At 41.1% G+C, this 17,074-nt stretch overlaps 1 protein-coding gene across 3 annotated transcripts in view; it reads right to left on the bottom strand.

The window, feature by feature from the left end:
* MPPED2 (metallophosphoesterase domain containing 2) overlaps nt 1-17,074 on the bottom strand; it is a 173,574-nt gene that overhangs the window by 86,585 nt on the left and 69,915 nt on the right. For all 3 annotated transcript variants that reach the window (XM_042959099.1, XM_042959098.1, XM_042959097.1), the window contains exon 4: nt 222-447. In XM_042959099.1, coding sequence (XP_042815033.1) covers nt 222-447 — 226 coding nt within the window. The remainder of the gene's footprint in view (nt 1-221; nt 448-17,074) is intronic.

The raw sequence follows: 17,074 nt of genomic DNA on the forward strand, positions 1-17,074 counted from the left end.
ACCTACCAAAGCCCCACTTCTACTGATCTTGCCTAAAGAAATCCGCACCATACTGAAAACAAGCGATACTCTTTCCAGCAGTGCCGGAATACGTGTCATGTTCGAACTGCAGCAATAAGGTTTCTTTCCACTCTTATCCTTTGCATTGAAAGCACCTAAGTCTGCACCAGGATTTCTTAGCTAAAAAAACGAAGGGGAAGATTGTTCGAATGAGCACTTACCAAGGTGCCCCGTATATCCTGAATCCCTTCACTGTTACCTCCGAGTCTTGTAAGTAAATACTGTTTGTCAGGAGGGACTGAACGTTGTCAAAGTCCTCTGGTTTCAATTTGGACACAGAGGGGAAACGGTAGTAGTCCTGTTTAACAAGGTCTGCCATGAATTCTTTATCAAATGTCAGTTCATGATTCCCAGCAATCACTATTTTATATTCATATGGCAGGTTTCCTGAAATAAGAAAAAAGAGTACCAATTAGCACGTTCATTTCCCATCACGAAGTACAACAGCCGAGACTGGGTGATTAGCAGACAGTACACCCAAGTGAAATAGCTCACACATTCCTTTATATTTCCATGGGAACCAAAATTTATGACTACGCCTTTATGCTGGCAAAAAATGACAATAAACAGGAGACAGGAAGCTGCTAAGAAGCTTAAAAGCTACTAAGAAGACATTCAGCTTTCTTGTTCCATTTCCCTCTTCTCTGTGCTACAGATTCACTGTGATGAATGTATACTGTGACAAATCCGTACTTAATAATTATCCAGAGAAAAACACTTTAATCACAATCCTTAACAAAGATCTGGACTTGGTTGGTCCTCAAAAAATAAGCCAACCAACTGTTCTTAACAGCTCAGATAACCGCTTGATTTGCAGGACATCCTTCAAAAGTGTATTTATAGTATATTATACAAAAGACATGACATAGGGAAGCATTCCACAATTTACATAAATGAAAGGAACTATGTAGTACAATTTCATATTGTCAGTTAAAGTTTACCTTTTGGCTTGTGAATAAAAAGAACATTAATAATGGCCCCCTGATTAGAAGGCTAACTTTCCTCCCATTGGGATGGGAGAAGAAACTGTAAAGCTTAACCCCCTTTTAATATTTATGGTATGGAAATGTGAGTTCTCGGTGTGTGCTTTTTATGCAAAAGTTTCCCGATCAAAATGAGATAATTCTGGGAAGAAGAATGAAAGCTATAAAGGAAAACCCAAACACCAGACTTCTGCATAGATTTATAATGTTTGAATAAAGTATAGATCATACATATTAATAACTCACCGTGATGCTGTAAGAACCAAAATCCAAAGGGAGATAGTGCCGGGCAGCTGTCCCCATCCTGAAATTAATGCCCTTTCTCTTCTTTGTCATTACCCATCCCTCAAGCCTCACTGCAGAGCTGCTGCTCATTTTATTTCATTTCATTCTATTTTAGGGGAGAAAAGGGTGGGGCAATGGTGCCTATAATTCCAGCTTCCTGAGACTCCTGGGTCCAATGCAAAATGTTTCCTGCTATTCCAGGAAGAATGAAAGTTACCACTAGCAGGAAATTGGATACACTTGTTGTAAGAATTGGTCCTTACCAGCAAGCCAGAGTCAATGATTTAATTAATGAAGCTTAGTGGGGAAGAAAATTATATTTTGGGGGCGGAGGCAAGTTTTGCCATAGGTACATGGACTTCAGCAATGCAAACTGCAGAGACCACGCCATGAAGTCCGCAATCTCAGCAGCGCGCTGCAAACATATTTGCCAACATTGAAACGATTTTTAAGATCACCAGAATATGCTTTGTAATGCTGTTTTCTTTAGCTTTCGATGTTTAGGTTTCTATCAGTAATGAAACTGCATACATAGCACATGGTCTAATGGGGAAGCTTAACAGAGAGATGAAAGCAGTCAGAAAATAACACCGCAGAAAGCTGAAACCGCAAACATCGCGGCCAAGCGTCAATGGATATGCTTGACTACTAGCGCACGGTGCTACGTGCCATGCCTTTGGCCTCAGTTATGCACAAGGCTGTGCTGAAGAGCTCACAAAAAATAGGAAGCCTCTCTCAGGTGTATGTTTTTGCGCGTTTATAATGTGCACTAGCATAAGGCAATAAGGAGCTGTGACGTATGTTGCCAGCTACTTGGACAGAATGACGATATCCTGCGCAATTCCCTGCACTTAAGATACAGTTGAAAGATGTATCAACAGGCCGTAAATCTCCAACACTGCTCACACTGGAAATCTGTGAGATGCCTCATGACTCTAACATCATGGCTCTGTGACCCCCTTTGGCCTGATACTGCACCCCCAGAATCACCTGTGCTCCCAAAGCCGGAATGGGCTGAAACATTCTCCTGGACAGTAATGGGTATCAAGGCAGGTCATACCTGCACGAATCTTTGAGCAACTCTATTTGTACAAGTCACGCTACAGCTGCCCAGTTCCCCTTTAATCTTTCATGATGATGGACTCACTGTAAACCTTTCTTTATGCACCACTGCCCTTGCACGAGGGCTTGGCTTCTTGCTTTTTCCAGTTTAAAGTTTTGGTTTGGGAATGGCATGGATGAGACTGAGAAGGCAAAAGAAGTCTATTTCCCCCTTCCAACCATTTATTTTAAGAAAGTAAAACCGCTGCAAAGTAAATCTTCCTCAGGAAGACAGTCCTCTTCGGTGTCTTTTACATCAAATTTTGGAGACTCAGCATAAAGAAGTAGCTATCAGAATGAACAGCCACAGAAACAGTGATGATATTTACACACTGCCAACAAACTCATCTCTTTCTGAGAATTCAATAGTAGTTTCCAACTTCCATCCTCTGTTACCTATGTTATGAGATACACACCTGATATATGCCTGATATTTGCCTGACATATACCTGATACATGCCTGATATCTATCTATATCTCTATATTTATAGGTATATCTCTATAGATAGATATAGAGATAGAGATAGAGATAGAGATAGAGAGCTGAACTGACCTTTCATCTATAATCTTCCGACCTTTATGTTTTATATGAAAAGTGTAACCAGGACAGCTGACAAATCTCCTGTTACTTGATGGTATTTAGGCTTTTTTTTCCCAAGGCTATATTAATATGGAAGGCTCTGCAGTCAAGCTCCAAACTTCTTGGTATTCAAATAGCATCATTGAAAAATTGTCAGACAAAGAGGTGCCTGCCTTTATCCATTTTATTCAGATCAGGCCATTGAAGTTGACCTGCCTGAATAAAAAAAACCAAGGCCATATACAGTTATTCTAACATGGAGAAATTCTTGCTTTGAATGACCTAACGAACCCTAAGCATTCATCTTTCCCAAGACATAGTATATATTCTACTAGCGATATACGTGATTATTTTAAGTGGAATGGGGATGAACTTTTGACAAAATGTCAAGTAGGTTTTAAAAATGCATTCTGGAAAAATATAATGTAACAGTACAAGTAATGATACATGGCTTCATTTTTCGTTTCTACTTTTCATCTCTATCTTTATTTTTCTATTTTTACATATAAAATAAGAGGTGACTTAAAGAAAACTAAGCTAATCATAATACAGATAATTCACAAATATGGCAGAATGACGTCTATAGCAAGTAAATGAATACAAGAAAGCAAGAAAACAAAAATAAGCAGCCCTTGACACACAAATACAGACACACACACACACATACAATCCTAAACCATGCTTCTTCTTTGAGATGCTTCTTCATCTCCCATCTAAACTTTTGGAAAGAGGATTCCAGCTTGCAGCTGGTAGACCAAATACAGCCCACAGATGTATTACACTGGGCCCTCAATGCTTTTGTGTGTGTGTGTGTTTCTAACTGAACGTTTATTTTTTTTTAAATGTTTATTTATCTAGAGAGAAAGAGAGACAGAGAGCATGCGAGTGTGCACGAACAGGGGAGGGGCAGACAGAGAGGGAGAGAGAGAATCTCAAGCAGGCTCTGCACTATCAGCACAGAGCCTGATGTGGGGCTCGATCCCACAAACCATGAGATCGTGACCTGAGCCAAAGTTGGGAGTTGGATACTCGACAAACTGAGCCACCCAGGCACCCCTGAACTAACATTTAGAAGTCAAGATGTACTATGCAAAAAATTCTGATTTTCTAGCTACTTTTGGAAAATCAAAAGACCAGGAAATACAGACCTCCAGTTGGCCACGGACCTTCCCACTCCCTATGAATTCTCACACCTGGCCCACTTACCATGTTTGTGTTGCCTGATGGTCTCCTCTGTTATTAGAACCAGCAATTTAGAGATGTATGGTTACTCAGAATTTACCAAATGCAATCTGGCTTCTGTTTCTATTCTCTTCCCAAAGCTTCCCCAGAATGTCAATAAAAACTTACTAATAGCCAAAGCCAAGATATTTTCTCACTTCTCGTCTCCACAGATCACACCACACTGCAGTGACATCCCTGTCCCTCAAAGTCTCTATTCTCTTGATAACAGCTGCTGCAGTCCCTGGTTCTCCTTCTCTTTCTTCGGTATCTCCTCTCTCCCTTCTCTTCTTCCTCAGCTCCCTTTGTCTCCCATCTTGTTTTCAGGGGACTCATTACACTCTCCCTCTTCACCGTTACTTCTATGTATATTATTTAGTATTTCCTTACTGTATGTCTCACATTTCTATTCTCTGTAGACCAGTTTCTCAACTATTACAGTTTAAACGGCGGAGGCAGCATGAGGTTAAGAGCAGGGACTCTGCTGAAGGTTTCACCACACATTGGCTGCATGGCCTTGGACAGAGTCCTTATGTTCTCTCAAGTGTGTTAGCAAAATGAGGATAATAACTGTGCCCACTTCAAACCCTGTGTTTAAGATAAAGTGAGATAAACTTTCTAAAGCATATGCATGGTATGAAATAAGCAATCAGTGCATGTTAATTATTTTTCTTACTCCATTTTTATTTTTTAGTTTTGCTTTTTGCATGTGATTTGTCTGCCCCTCGACTGTGAAGTCCTTGATGGCATGGAACATGGCTTGGGGCTCCTTATTTGACCCAAAGTATCCGGTTCAATACCTTCCAAATGGAAACACACAGTATTTGCTGAATACGTGGAAGAATGAATGAACTTCTGTATGATTTGCCAGGAGCTTCCTTAGGAGAATTACAGGAACTGAGCTTATCATCTTGGGATATGACAAAGTTTAAACCACTGTCACACTGTCCTCCAGAGACACATGGTTACACAGAATTTACTCAGTTTAAGCCTCCTGAAGTGTCCTATTCTCTGCCCCCAAATTCAGTCTAGCCAAAAAATCTCCAACAAACCATTTTTAAACTGGACTTTCCTCACATCTAAATGGGGGAAATGATAATATCACCCCCAAGGTTTGGTGCACATTAAACAAGATGCTGCATGTAAAGAACTGGTACAGTTTCTAACACGTCATGACTCAATAGATACAAGCTGTGATACAGTAATTATTACAATGATTACCCTTCCCAGTTGCCATCCAAGAAAATATTAGTTTATCCACAAATCGGATCACTCCCCGGTCACAAGGGCACAATGTCACTATTGCCAAGGAAAAGCATCTGAGATGGAAAGAGAACTTTGGTTTTCCAAAGGCAGAAGTTGGCATGGTCTAAGGTGTCCTTCAAGTTAACAAAAGTTATTATTAGAGTCATGAAGGCATCTGGCTCTAGAGGGGATGGCGAGCGGACCTATGAGGCCTTCCACCTGCATGCAAGGCAAACCCAGCTGCTTCTGTCAAGATGAGGCTCACCCGGCAAAGTGTGTCCCTTGAACACACTGCTTCTCTCCTTCTGTATGATTTCTAATATTTACTGGTTCCCAAACACTCTGCCAGGATCAGTCTTGCATTCCCAAGCGAATAGTATAACCAGTGATTGGGACCATCTCTCAAGAGTGACTGTTCATCTGGAATATCCCTAATATCTTCATAGAATCAGCTGGGGGTACTCTTCTAGGAGTACAAAGAGGGGAACAGAATGACTAGAAAACTTTAGGATCTTCAGCTATGCGCATGTCTGATAATCTGCAACAACTTTAAAGCAGACACACAGCGAACCGTGCCAAAGTCAGCCTCCCTTCCTTACCAAACCTTGGACATTTAATGTGTGACTTAAAGTGGCTCCCATGAATCCCAACACATGGACCCAGCAGGATCTTCAGAGCCAGCCTGACCTGGTGATTTGAGAGCTGTGTTTCCGTGAGCCTCCCTGCAGCTGGAGCAGGGTGATGAGGAGAGAGATCAGGGCACAAGGGAGAGACCTGCTCCCGCGCTCACCACAGCGGCCATGCTTGCCCTCGCTTTACAGTCTGGGGAAAGATTGCCTGTGAAGGGCTATCCCTGCTTTAAAAATAGTGAAGAGAAAGCCACTGGTTTATCCAATTCCATTTTACCCATGGAGAAACGGAGCGCCAGAGAGGTGCTGCCGCCTGCTAAGCAAAACCACAGGCCAAGATGGAGGCACCAGTGGGACAAGAATAGCGCTTCTGCTTCCCGTGCTACTTTTCTTCCAGGTGATCCCACATTTTTAAGTCTTAGGAAGTTTGGCTCAAGACCTGCCCCTTACGTGAGTCCTCCTCATAGCATTCCTCCACATAGGGCGATCCTTTTCTCTAGCTCTACGCAGCTATGGCCCTTTCTGTTTGTATCACGAAATAAAACTGGCTGGGTCATGGATTTCTCCTCCAGGGGTCATGAAGCAGTTTCAGCTTCACACTGCAACGACACACATCCTGGCTCAATTAAGGCATTCCCCACATGCTACTGCAGCTGTGGGTATAATTTCTTACCCACCAGCTCCCAGAAGAATTTGGGAGCCTACCCAAGGAAGGGAAGGTCATGGCCTTGGGAAGGAGAAGGGAACCAACTTTATGCAGGGTCATAGAATTTAAAAACGTGTTGGCTCTACTCTGAGAACTGAGATAAGACTTTGACAGAATACAAGTCCAAGGTAATAAATCCAAACACCTACGGAGACTGGAGAGGTAAAACAGAAATGTGACTTAGACTAGGTAGAAGTAAGGAGGGTGGTGAGGACCAGCACCCGTGTGTATCACCATTTAAAAATAAACATATAGCAGCACTGCTCTGGCTAAACAAGACTCCTTGCTAGCTTGCCCCTCCCGCCGCCACCAATAAAAGTTAATGTCCCTCAAAATTAAGTATCATACAACTGTGACCTAGTTTTCTGCCACAAATCACTATAAAATGTATTCCACTAAAAAACTTAAGTTCCAGTCAAATCAAAATCCAAAGTCAATTCCAGAATAGTCACTTCTCTTGGGAATCTGCCTGCCACCTGCTAGAAGACGGCCTCCCACCCCACGTTCTTCACTCCTTATGAAAGGCAAGTATGGAAAATAGGGGTAACCAAAATGGTTTTGGCTAATGCCAAAAACTGCCTTCCCTATGTCCCATTTTTTATCAGGGATCTGATGAGCAAGGCTGATGGACTGCTATCTCCTATTTATTTCTGCTAAAACTGAGGAAAACAAAAACCCAGAGTATGGCAGTAGTTCTTTGTGAAGGAGAGCAACCCAAAGCAAACGTGGCTTGCAAGGTTTTGTGGGTAAAAGAAAACCTAGTTATGTAACAAATATGTATTTGACAAATTTCAATACCTCCAATCTCTATGCCCACTCCCCTCCAAACCCCTAAATGATAGACTTTGAAAATATATAAAGAAACCAAAAATGTGTGTGGCATAAGGCTCATATGAAATAAAGTTTACTACGCAGCAAGAAGAAAACACACAGATGACAAGACAGGAAGACAATGTGCTATAGCTTCTAGATACCCAGGAAAATCAAACTCACAAGGCACAGCCTTCGGGCCGACTTTCCCTCACCGGTGTGCTAGGAAAAAAAACTAATTTACTGAAATTAAAAAGGAATAAAACAAATATACAGTCAGACCTATTATCGTGGGACTGTTTCTAAACAAAAGAGATATATTACGACTCAATCACATTTCTGAAACCCTCAGCCTGCATGGGGCAGTGTCAGGGGCCTGTTTTAAGACACTGTTCCCTAATGCCAGTGTTATAAAAGGACCTTGTTATAACCCCAAGGTAGATAAAAGGCAGCATTTTTTTCTGTTTAACATTATTATTGTATTTTTAATATCATGACTCCAGCAGAGAGGGAAAATGTTCAAACTCCTGAAGTCTCTCCATTCCACTGAGGACTAAGAGTAACTTGGGCTTGAAAACTGTTCAAGCAGAAAATTCTGCAAGAAGATGAAAGAAAAAAAAATACCAGTGGCCACAGGATGGAAGAACTGAGGCTCCAGGATGGACTAAGGAGATAGGTCAGCTACATTCCTTCCTTGGATTACTAGGGGCTGATAGCTGGGCAGGGCTGAGTTGAGCCTGGAGGCAGGGGGAGGCCTCTGTCAGTCATAAGTGGGCAGAGCCCACCTTTCCCCACTGTTCCCTCAGCATCTAGAAAAATGCTTGGCATGAGTTGATGCCCACTGCCTACTTGATAAATGAATGAATGGACCTCCGGCAATCCCTCTCGGCTCACGGTTTGCACTCACTTGCCTCGGCTGCGAAGCCACCAGAAACATTCAATCAGGGCAAAGCTCCGTCTCTGACCTCAGTCTGTCCCCCGTCAGGCTCCATTAATTTTCACAAGTCCTGACAGCTCTAACGTTAATACTCACACTTGCTGATGGAGCCACACAGCAGGTTCAGACTGCTACCTTCTCCTCTGAAACTCATGCATTAGGGTTTCTTCCATGCTTGCAATGGGAAACCAAGTCTAAGAAATATTAAACACAGAAAACTATATTACAATAATGTCAGGGCTGAGCCGGAAACCCAGGAGAATGCGAGGATTGCCGAGTGAAAGCCCAGTGGTTCACGGCAGGAATCAGGGATAGCATAAGAGGCCACAGCTGAAACGCTCCCTCCTCTTCTTCAGCCTCCTCCATGAAAAGAATCCCAAGGCACCGGAAGATGCTGTAAGCCTTAATCCACACAAAGGAGACAAAAACCCGTCCCCCACCCAGGAAAGCAGACCCCTTCTGGACCTCAGTAGTCACCAGTATGTGGCACTGATGGCAGGTAAATCACTGGGAAGTATAAACCACGAGGGAGCAGGCTGTTAGCACCCATAATTACTAAAGACACCAGCTTAGAGATTTCACCGTTGCTCAGCAGTCCCTCGGTGTTGCATGCATTTCCAGTCTCAACCATAACCTTAATCTAACATAACTTTCCATGATTTAAACACACACACAGGCACATACACACATTCACATTCACATTCACACATTTTAAAAGGCAGTCACAAAGGAGTAAAAACAAATGGCAATATCCACGTTGTTTCCCAACTGAGTATCACTAAGTTTTCACCCAGACCAATATGGCACATTCTACATATGAAGACGTGACGGTAACTGGTCTGCTGAACTGCAGTTCCAGTTATACTCGAGTGTTACCATCTGGCTGGGGCCACAGGTAGTTTCTTCACAGTATTTCATCCAATCTCTCCCTTACAAATGGAGGCTTGGCTTGTTGAGAAAGATTTATACCCCATACAACAAATTCCATCTGAACAGCTAAGACTATCTCCTTAATTACCCTTCAATCTACTTCTTCAAGCTTCAGAAAACTGGATCCAAATCAGGGTCCCAGTGAACAGTCACAAAAAGAACTGGTGAAGACACTGTCAAGGCTCATCTGAACCAGCTGTGTGCATGTTTCTATCATTCAAACATATTGGAAAGTAGGGATATATGGCATGATGGAAAGGTCATGGGCTGTGGAGTCAGACAGATATGGGACCAAGTTTTTGGTTCTGTCACTTATCATCTGTGAAACTCAAACTCAAAACATGCTCTTTAACCTTCATATTACTCATCGGAAAAAATGAGGATAATGGTACAACCTGCATTACAGAATGGAAAATGCAGACTGAGTGTGATCACTAAAGGACCTAATCCTAACTGGACACACTCATTCAGGGTAAGGGGCCCATCTCCTACTTCTTACCACCTTAAAACAATATTCCATAAATATTTTTAATAAACTAGTAGCGTTGACTGACAAAAACCTATGGTGAGCTGATGCATATATTGTTTTATTCCCCATAAAGTCTTTAAAAAGCAAATTATAAAGCAAGTGGCAATTATTCTACTGAATAATTGGGAAAACAAATGCAAATCCTGTGTTTATATTTTTGGCCATTAAATATGGTGAAAATCAAATTAAAGAAAAATAACACAGGCAAAAAGACCATATTCTTTAAAAGAAAGAACACTTTTAGAGAATTTTAGATCCCTTCTCCACATTAACCCTTCAAATAGTAATAAAAAATCATTTTGTAATAAATACTGTTTTTTTGCCTGCTGAAATAACGTTTGGGCAGATGAATGCAGGATTTCAGTGTGTAGTGATTCCAAGGGGCCGGTCCACAGAAGCCAGAGCAGAGGGTTGACAGTGGAAATAAAATCTCTGCCTTAACAGCGCCACTGGGGCTGGATGAAAATGGTCTTCTAGAACTTGATTAAAACTAAATTGAAAAAGAACATATTTGGCTAATATTACATTAGACTAAAATATAGAAATGAACCCTAATACTCTCAAAATCTAATAAGAAAAAGCCATCTCAATTTCCAAACTTTCAAAAGCATCTTCTTTAAATGCATCACAGATCAATTTACATGGTACTTTTGCCAATAAGCAAAACCAAATCACAGGTTCCAATTGGCTTATATTGGAAAGTATGAGAGCAAATGCTAGAAAATGCAATTACTGCAAACAAACTCCATTTTCTCCCCTCTGAAGGGAATTTCAGAGAATATTTTATTGCCATCAAATAATATTTCTGAAGGCATCAATACACAATTCTATTTTCTTTTCAGAGTCCCTACTCACTGTATAATCTAATCCACTCTACAGAATATCTTGAAATTTAGAGAAGAGCCCACGAAAGGGGATATTACCTTGCACACACATCCTATGTCAATTTTAATAATTTACATTCTGGACAGGACGCTGCACAAAGCAAAATTTAGGATCCAATAAAATTGACTTTTCCCATTTTATAATTCAAAATTTTAATGAAGCATTTTAAGGATAAAATTTTAAAAGAAATCTCTCAGGGAGGGTTATTTTGATCAATAGCGACAGCAATGAGGTGGAGAGAGTGGAGACTACATTCATTTCCTCTTCCGTTTTTGCTTCTCCCTCCACCCTTTAACTGGCAAAATTTTCTATTAATAAGAATACCAGACAATCAGGAGCTACGAAGACTTCCTGTGAGCTATGAAATTACGAAGTCTCCTAGTGGTAAAGTTCGGTTTCAATGAAACACCAGTTCCAAAAATCTTTGATCTCTTTCCTTAGGAATAGCATCGTGGCCTAATACCACAAGCCTCCCCTCTGGAATAAAGTAGTACAGAGTAGTATAATTCCTTAGGAAGAAAGCATTTTTGGAAAGTCTATTATGGCCTTAGGGTTCAAGGTTTCAAGGTTCCAGGAAGTGGAGTTGGAGGTCTATTTCACTTTCACATGTATGTTCCTTTCTCATATGTTATGGTCTGAATGTTTGTGTTCCCCCAAATTCATATGTTGAAATCCTAATCCACAGTGGGATGGTGTTTGGAGATGGGGCCTTTGGGAGGTGATTAGGTCATGAGGGAGGGGCCCCCGCATGCCCTTATAAATGATACCCTCCAGAAATCTCCAGCCCTTTCCACCATGTGAAGACACAGAGGGCAGACACCATCTTTTAACCAGGTAGAGGGCTCTCATCAGAACTCTACTGTGCTGGTGCCTTGACCTTGGGCTTTTCAGCCTTCCCAAGGTGAGACATATGTTTCTGTTGTGTATAAGCCACCCAGTCTGTGGTATTTTGTTACAGCACCCCAAATGAAGTAAGACATGGTAGTTTTCCAGTTTCCAGAGATCTATTCCCCAACCTCTTAAATCTACAGTTAAAGACAAATTTTCACTGGTCTTCCTAAATCCATGTTTTCTCATAAACAGTGTGTTTAAAGCATACAGTGTTCTTTGCAGCTTTCCTTAAACAATACAATTAAATATGTTAAGGAATCCAGGTAATGTTGGCACAACTGGAGAGCATACTCATTTGTTGAACACTGTTCCCAGCAAGACAATAAAATGAAAAGGAAAAAAAAAAAAAAGAGCAGAGGTGGTCAAATGTTCTGAACATTTGAAGTCAAGTGTGCACATACTGTTTTAGCCTTAAATTGTTCGTTAAAATACACGTCCATTTTTCTCCCCATATCATACACGCCCATGCCCTCTGACAAGGTGTGGATTTCCCCTACCTTTAGGTTTGCTTCTTTTATGAGCTGAGTTGTATCCCCTCAAAATCCGTATGTCGAATCCCTCATTCTCAGTACCTCAAGTATGTGAATGTATTTGAAGGTAGGGCCTTTAAGGAGGTGAATAAGTTAAAATGAGCCCATAAGGATGGGTCCTAATCTGATTTAACTGGCATGATTATAAGAAGAAAACAGTGGTGCCTGGGTGGCTCAGTTGGTTAAGCGACCGGCTCAGGTCACGATCTCGAAGTTTGTGAGTTCAAGCCATGCGTTAGGCTCTGTGCTGACAGCTCAGAGCCTGGAGCCTACTTCAGACTCTGTGTCTCCCCCTCTCCCTCTACCCCTCCCCTGCTCACGTTCTGTGTCTCTCTGTCTCTCAATAATAAATAAACGTTACAGAAAAAAATTAAAAAAAAAAAAAGAAAGAAAACAATATGGACCAAGAATGTGCATGCACATGAAAAGCCACAGCAAGAAGGTAGCCATCTGCAAGCCAAGGAGGGTCCAAACTTACTGACACCTTGATCTTGGACTTCTAGCCTCCAGAACTGAAAGAAAATAAAATCTGCTGTTTAAGGCACCCTGTCTGTAGTATTTTGTTACGGCACCTCTAGGAAACTAAAATATCTTCCTGTAAGGCAGACTTTGCTTAATCCATTCTACATACTCAAGCTGAGGTGATCTTATCAGAATACAAATCTGATCGTATCTATTCCTTCCATACACTTACACACTCACCCACTTTAAAATCCTCCCAGAATCCCTATAATCGTCTACAGACCAAGGGCCAAACGCCCTGTGTGGTACGTGCAGTTCTTCATGATTTGGCCGTTTCAGCCACTTCTCCACTCATACCCTGGGCTCGGAGTTTGCCAAGCACTTGTAGTTCATAGAATGAGAGTATGTCTACAGGGCTCTCTCTCTCCCACTTGCCTGTGGACCTCAGGAGGGTCAGATTACATTTTATTCATCTTTACACTCTCAGTAGACTTCAACAATTATTTGTCAAATAAATGAATGAAGAAATAATTTTATCCTGGCTAAGAATCATGTAGATATGAATAGCTAGAGCCTCAATTTTGGATTCCAGATGGCCTTAAACTGTAACAAATCCTGTCTCCTATATCCTAGGCTAACACCAGTTGTACACATCACAAAGTATACTATTCATTTACAATTGAGAAAGTAAATCCAATTTTAGAAATGTGCTTTAAGGAAACATTTTTTTTGTTGTTGGGTATGGCAAAGAGACTGGCCCACACATAGGACTCAATTTTGTTCAACGAGTGAAGAAATAAATGGATGAATAAATGAAAGAATGAATTACACACATCATACAAATGATGTGTTTCAATTTCAAAACAAAAGGGAATTACTATTGTTGCATGGTTACCATTACCCATTTAAAGATTTTTCCAACCTTTGTTCTCAGGATTGGGTAGCTCAGAGGAGATAATCAATAGCAGAGTTAATGGAATAGCCATTCGTTATTTGAGGAAGGTGCCTGTATTTCTTCTTCACTGTATCCCTTCATCTGAAAGTTCTTACCCATAGGCCTCTCAGGCAAATCACTGCTGTTTTGACAGCTGGCTTTCCCGAGGCCACTCTTTACAAATGAGCCTACTGCCTAGGCCAAACAGGACATGTGTGTGCATCTTCTCAGGACCCCAAGTCACTGGGTCAGATGAAAGAATCCATGCTAACATACTTCAGGGCCAGCTTTTTCCCTTTGCTTCCTACATAAAAATCAAGAGGCAGCAGGATGCTCCCGACCTCTTCTCTAATTCCAAGCTCACTGAAATTCTAACCTAGGAAAAGTCCTCAGAGATCAGAACCAGTCCTTCTATGGAATAGGAAACTAAGACCCAGCAAGGCTAAATGACTCCTCCAAGGTCACCCAATGAGTTAACTGCAAGATGGACCCCCCAATCTTGCAGATCTACCTTCTCCTTTTCTACCGTATCATATAATTACAGAGTTGGGGACAGTTTAAATGATTTGCTTTACAGATCAGGAAATTTAGGTTCAGAGAAACTGAGAGGCTCCTAAAATCAACCTGCCACTACCTGTAAGTACCATCCAATAGCCCTCTGGGCATATGGCCACTAATTTCTTCATATCTCATAGACACGCAGGACTACTCAAAGTTCACTGTCAGAATAATCTTTATTTTAAGGCCATTTTCTTCCTTAGAACCCATGGAAAACATCTGTTCAGCAACCTTAACTGTGGGTTTAAATCAGAGAATAACTTAAGACGATAAAAATGATCTCTCTGGACTCAGCCACTGTCCTTCCAAACTTTTCTTCTGTTTCCAACACTATCAGTGAGGCACCTTTGATGAAACCCAAGTGGTAAAGATCTTCCATGAGGCTAACATCCAATTTCTACTTATTTTTTTTTTCCATCAGAAGCTAAGGGCTTGTGTTTGCTTACTCTCAGCCAATATTGCACCCCTTTTTCATATCAAATACCAAGGTGGCTTCTCAAAGTTCTGAGTAAAAAAATTTTCCAGACTGTTATCTTCATATAATACACAGGCCTATCTCAACCATGGTATTCATTTCTGTATGTCTCTGAAATACTAACATTTTCCACTAGGATTATTCTCCTCAGAGTGGGAAATAAGGCCAGTATCACTGATAGTTAAGTGCTGAAAAGTAGAGGTGAAACTTTTTTGAAAAAAAGACTATTTTCATTAATTAAAAAAAAAATGAATTTCTTTGAAGTGCTTTAGCCAGGAACTGGAGATTAGACACACTAGCAGGAAAAGGAGACCTCTTTGCAAGTTCTAACATAATTCACCCCAACCAAGAACACCAACCATTTCTATTCAAACCCATCCAAAGCTTGTACAGTTGATTCCTTAGTAGGAAGGTCTGACCAGATTTCAGTTCTTTAGGTTAAACTGTTCTTACTTTTTAACTCTGTCATGTGGCATTTCACTTTCAACTCCACAGTCTCAGATTCACCCACTTTGTAGTTTCCTTTCCCTTTTAGCTCATTTAAAAGCTCATTTCAAAGTTCCTGCAAAGTCAGGTCATAACCTAATTTCCTAATCCAGCAGCCTTGAGGAAAAGAAATCCTATTAGATCCTATTAAATCTCATTAAATCCCTGACCCTCTCAAAAGTCAGGATGAGATTTGAGAATGCCCATGGAATGGTCACAGTCTTTCCACAACAGTCACTATTCCCTGGGACTGCTGGGTGTGACAGTCAAGTATGCTTGATATGGGCTGGGAATATAATGACGCACAAAACAGAAAAGGATCTCTGCCCCTGTGGAGCTTATGCTCAGCTGGGAGCAACAGTTAATAAACAGTTAATAAATTAACAATAGTTAATAAATCTACTGACTTAGATTACGATAAATGATAGGAAAAGAATTAGCAAGTGCCATGAAAGAGAGTAACACAGGACATCTACCGAAATATGGCAATCAAGGAAGGGGTCTTTGAGAGGGATCAGTCAACATTTTCGGTCTGCCCATCACTTCATCAATTACCAGTTAAGATACATAAGAAACAGACTTCCCTAATCATGTGTAACATAATGTAAGGAGCCATGAAGCACGTATGTGTGTACACACACACACACACACACACACACACACCAGAGATATTTAGATCACTCTATCAAACACGCAGTTCCTTTAAAATTTCAATTTTCATGAGAACACTCAAATACCGCCATCTTCTATTATTGATTAGCTGAAAATTAACTAAAGTATATTTTTTTCAAAACCTACTCTTGTGATTGAAAATCTTTCTAAAATGTGTTCAATCAACTTCTTCGAGATCATGATCTGAGCTGAAGTCAGATGCATAACCGACTGAGTCACCCAGGTGCCCCATTCAACTTCTTGCATCAGTAAGACAAGCAAAGTAAGGGTCTAATGTTGAAGCAACTGTGTGGGAAGTAAAAAACGTACAAGATTGGAATGAATGTGTGTATACTCACTGCTCACGTATTCATCCCCCTCCTACTCACCCCAGCCCCCGGGGAAGCCATGTGTTTACGAAAAGTGGGCCTGTTCTTAGACCCAGGTGAACGGATCCTGATGAATTGGTGATTTTTTTTTCCCTTGCCAGCGACTGGTTTAAAGAGGTGCATGTCACCCAATCCTTGTATGTGAGCCATGAGGGGCAGTCTGCTGAAGGCTTCTGGGAAATGGACACTACCTACACCAAGAAGGAATGACCTCTTTTCCCACTAAACTTCATGTTATGCCTTCATGCTGTGCTTGGCACTTCACAAGTCACTCTCCAACCTTAGTGGCAAGGCTGATAACATATGAGGACAGGAGAAAGGGATGTTGAAAGAACCCAGGCCCCTGAATGACCAGATCCAATGCTTTGCTCCCAGCCTGCTTGTTATCTGAGATAATAAGTCCTTTGCTGTTCAAGCTATTCTGTTTCTTGCAGCCAAAAGCCTCCTGATTTAACTCACTATGTTTACACTTCCACATGCCTAATTAATAGTGTTTCTCCCAAACACTGCTATTTGTATACCTTCTACTCCTCCTTACAAGAGCCTGGTAAGAGATCCTGATTTGTGATTTGCTGCCTTTGGCACAAATACTCAGGGTTCCTGTAAACAAATCCTATGATGATGATAATTATGAGGCTTAGAACCAGCACATATAACACCCATTCTTTGTTGGGCATCGTCCTAAATAACTATATATATATTTACCTACTTAATTCTGCAAGAACTGTATGAAGTAGGAACTATTATCCCTTTTACAGATGAAGTAACTGAAATACACAGGTCATAGTGGAAAAGAA

The sequence above is a fragment of the Panthera tigris genome, chromosome D1 (genome assembly GCF_018350195.1).
Source record: "Panthera tigris isolate Pti1 chromosome D1, P.tigris_Pti1_mat1.1, whole genome shotgun sequence".
Taxonomy (NCBI): Eukaryota; Metazoa; Chordata; class Mammalia; order Carnivora; family Felidae; genus Panthera; species Panthera tigris.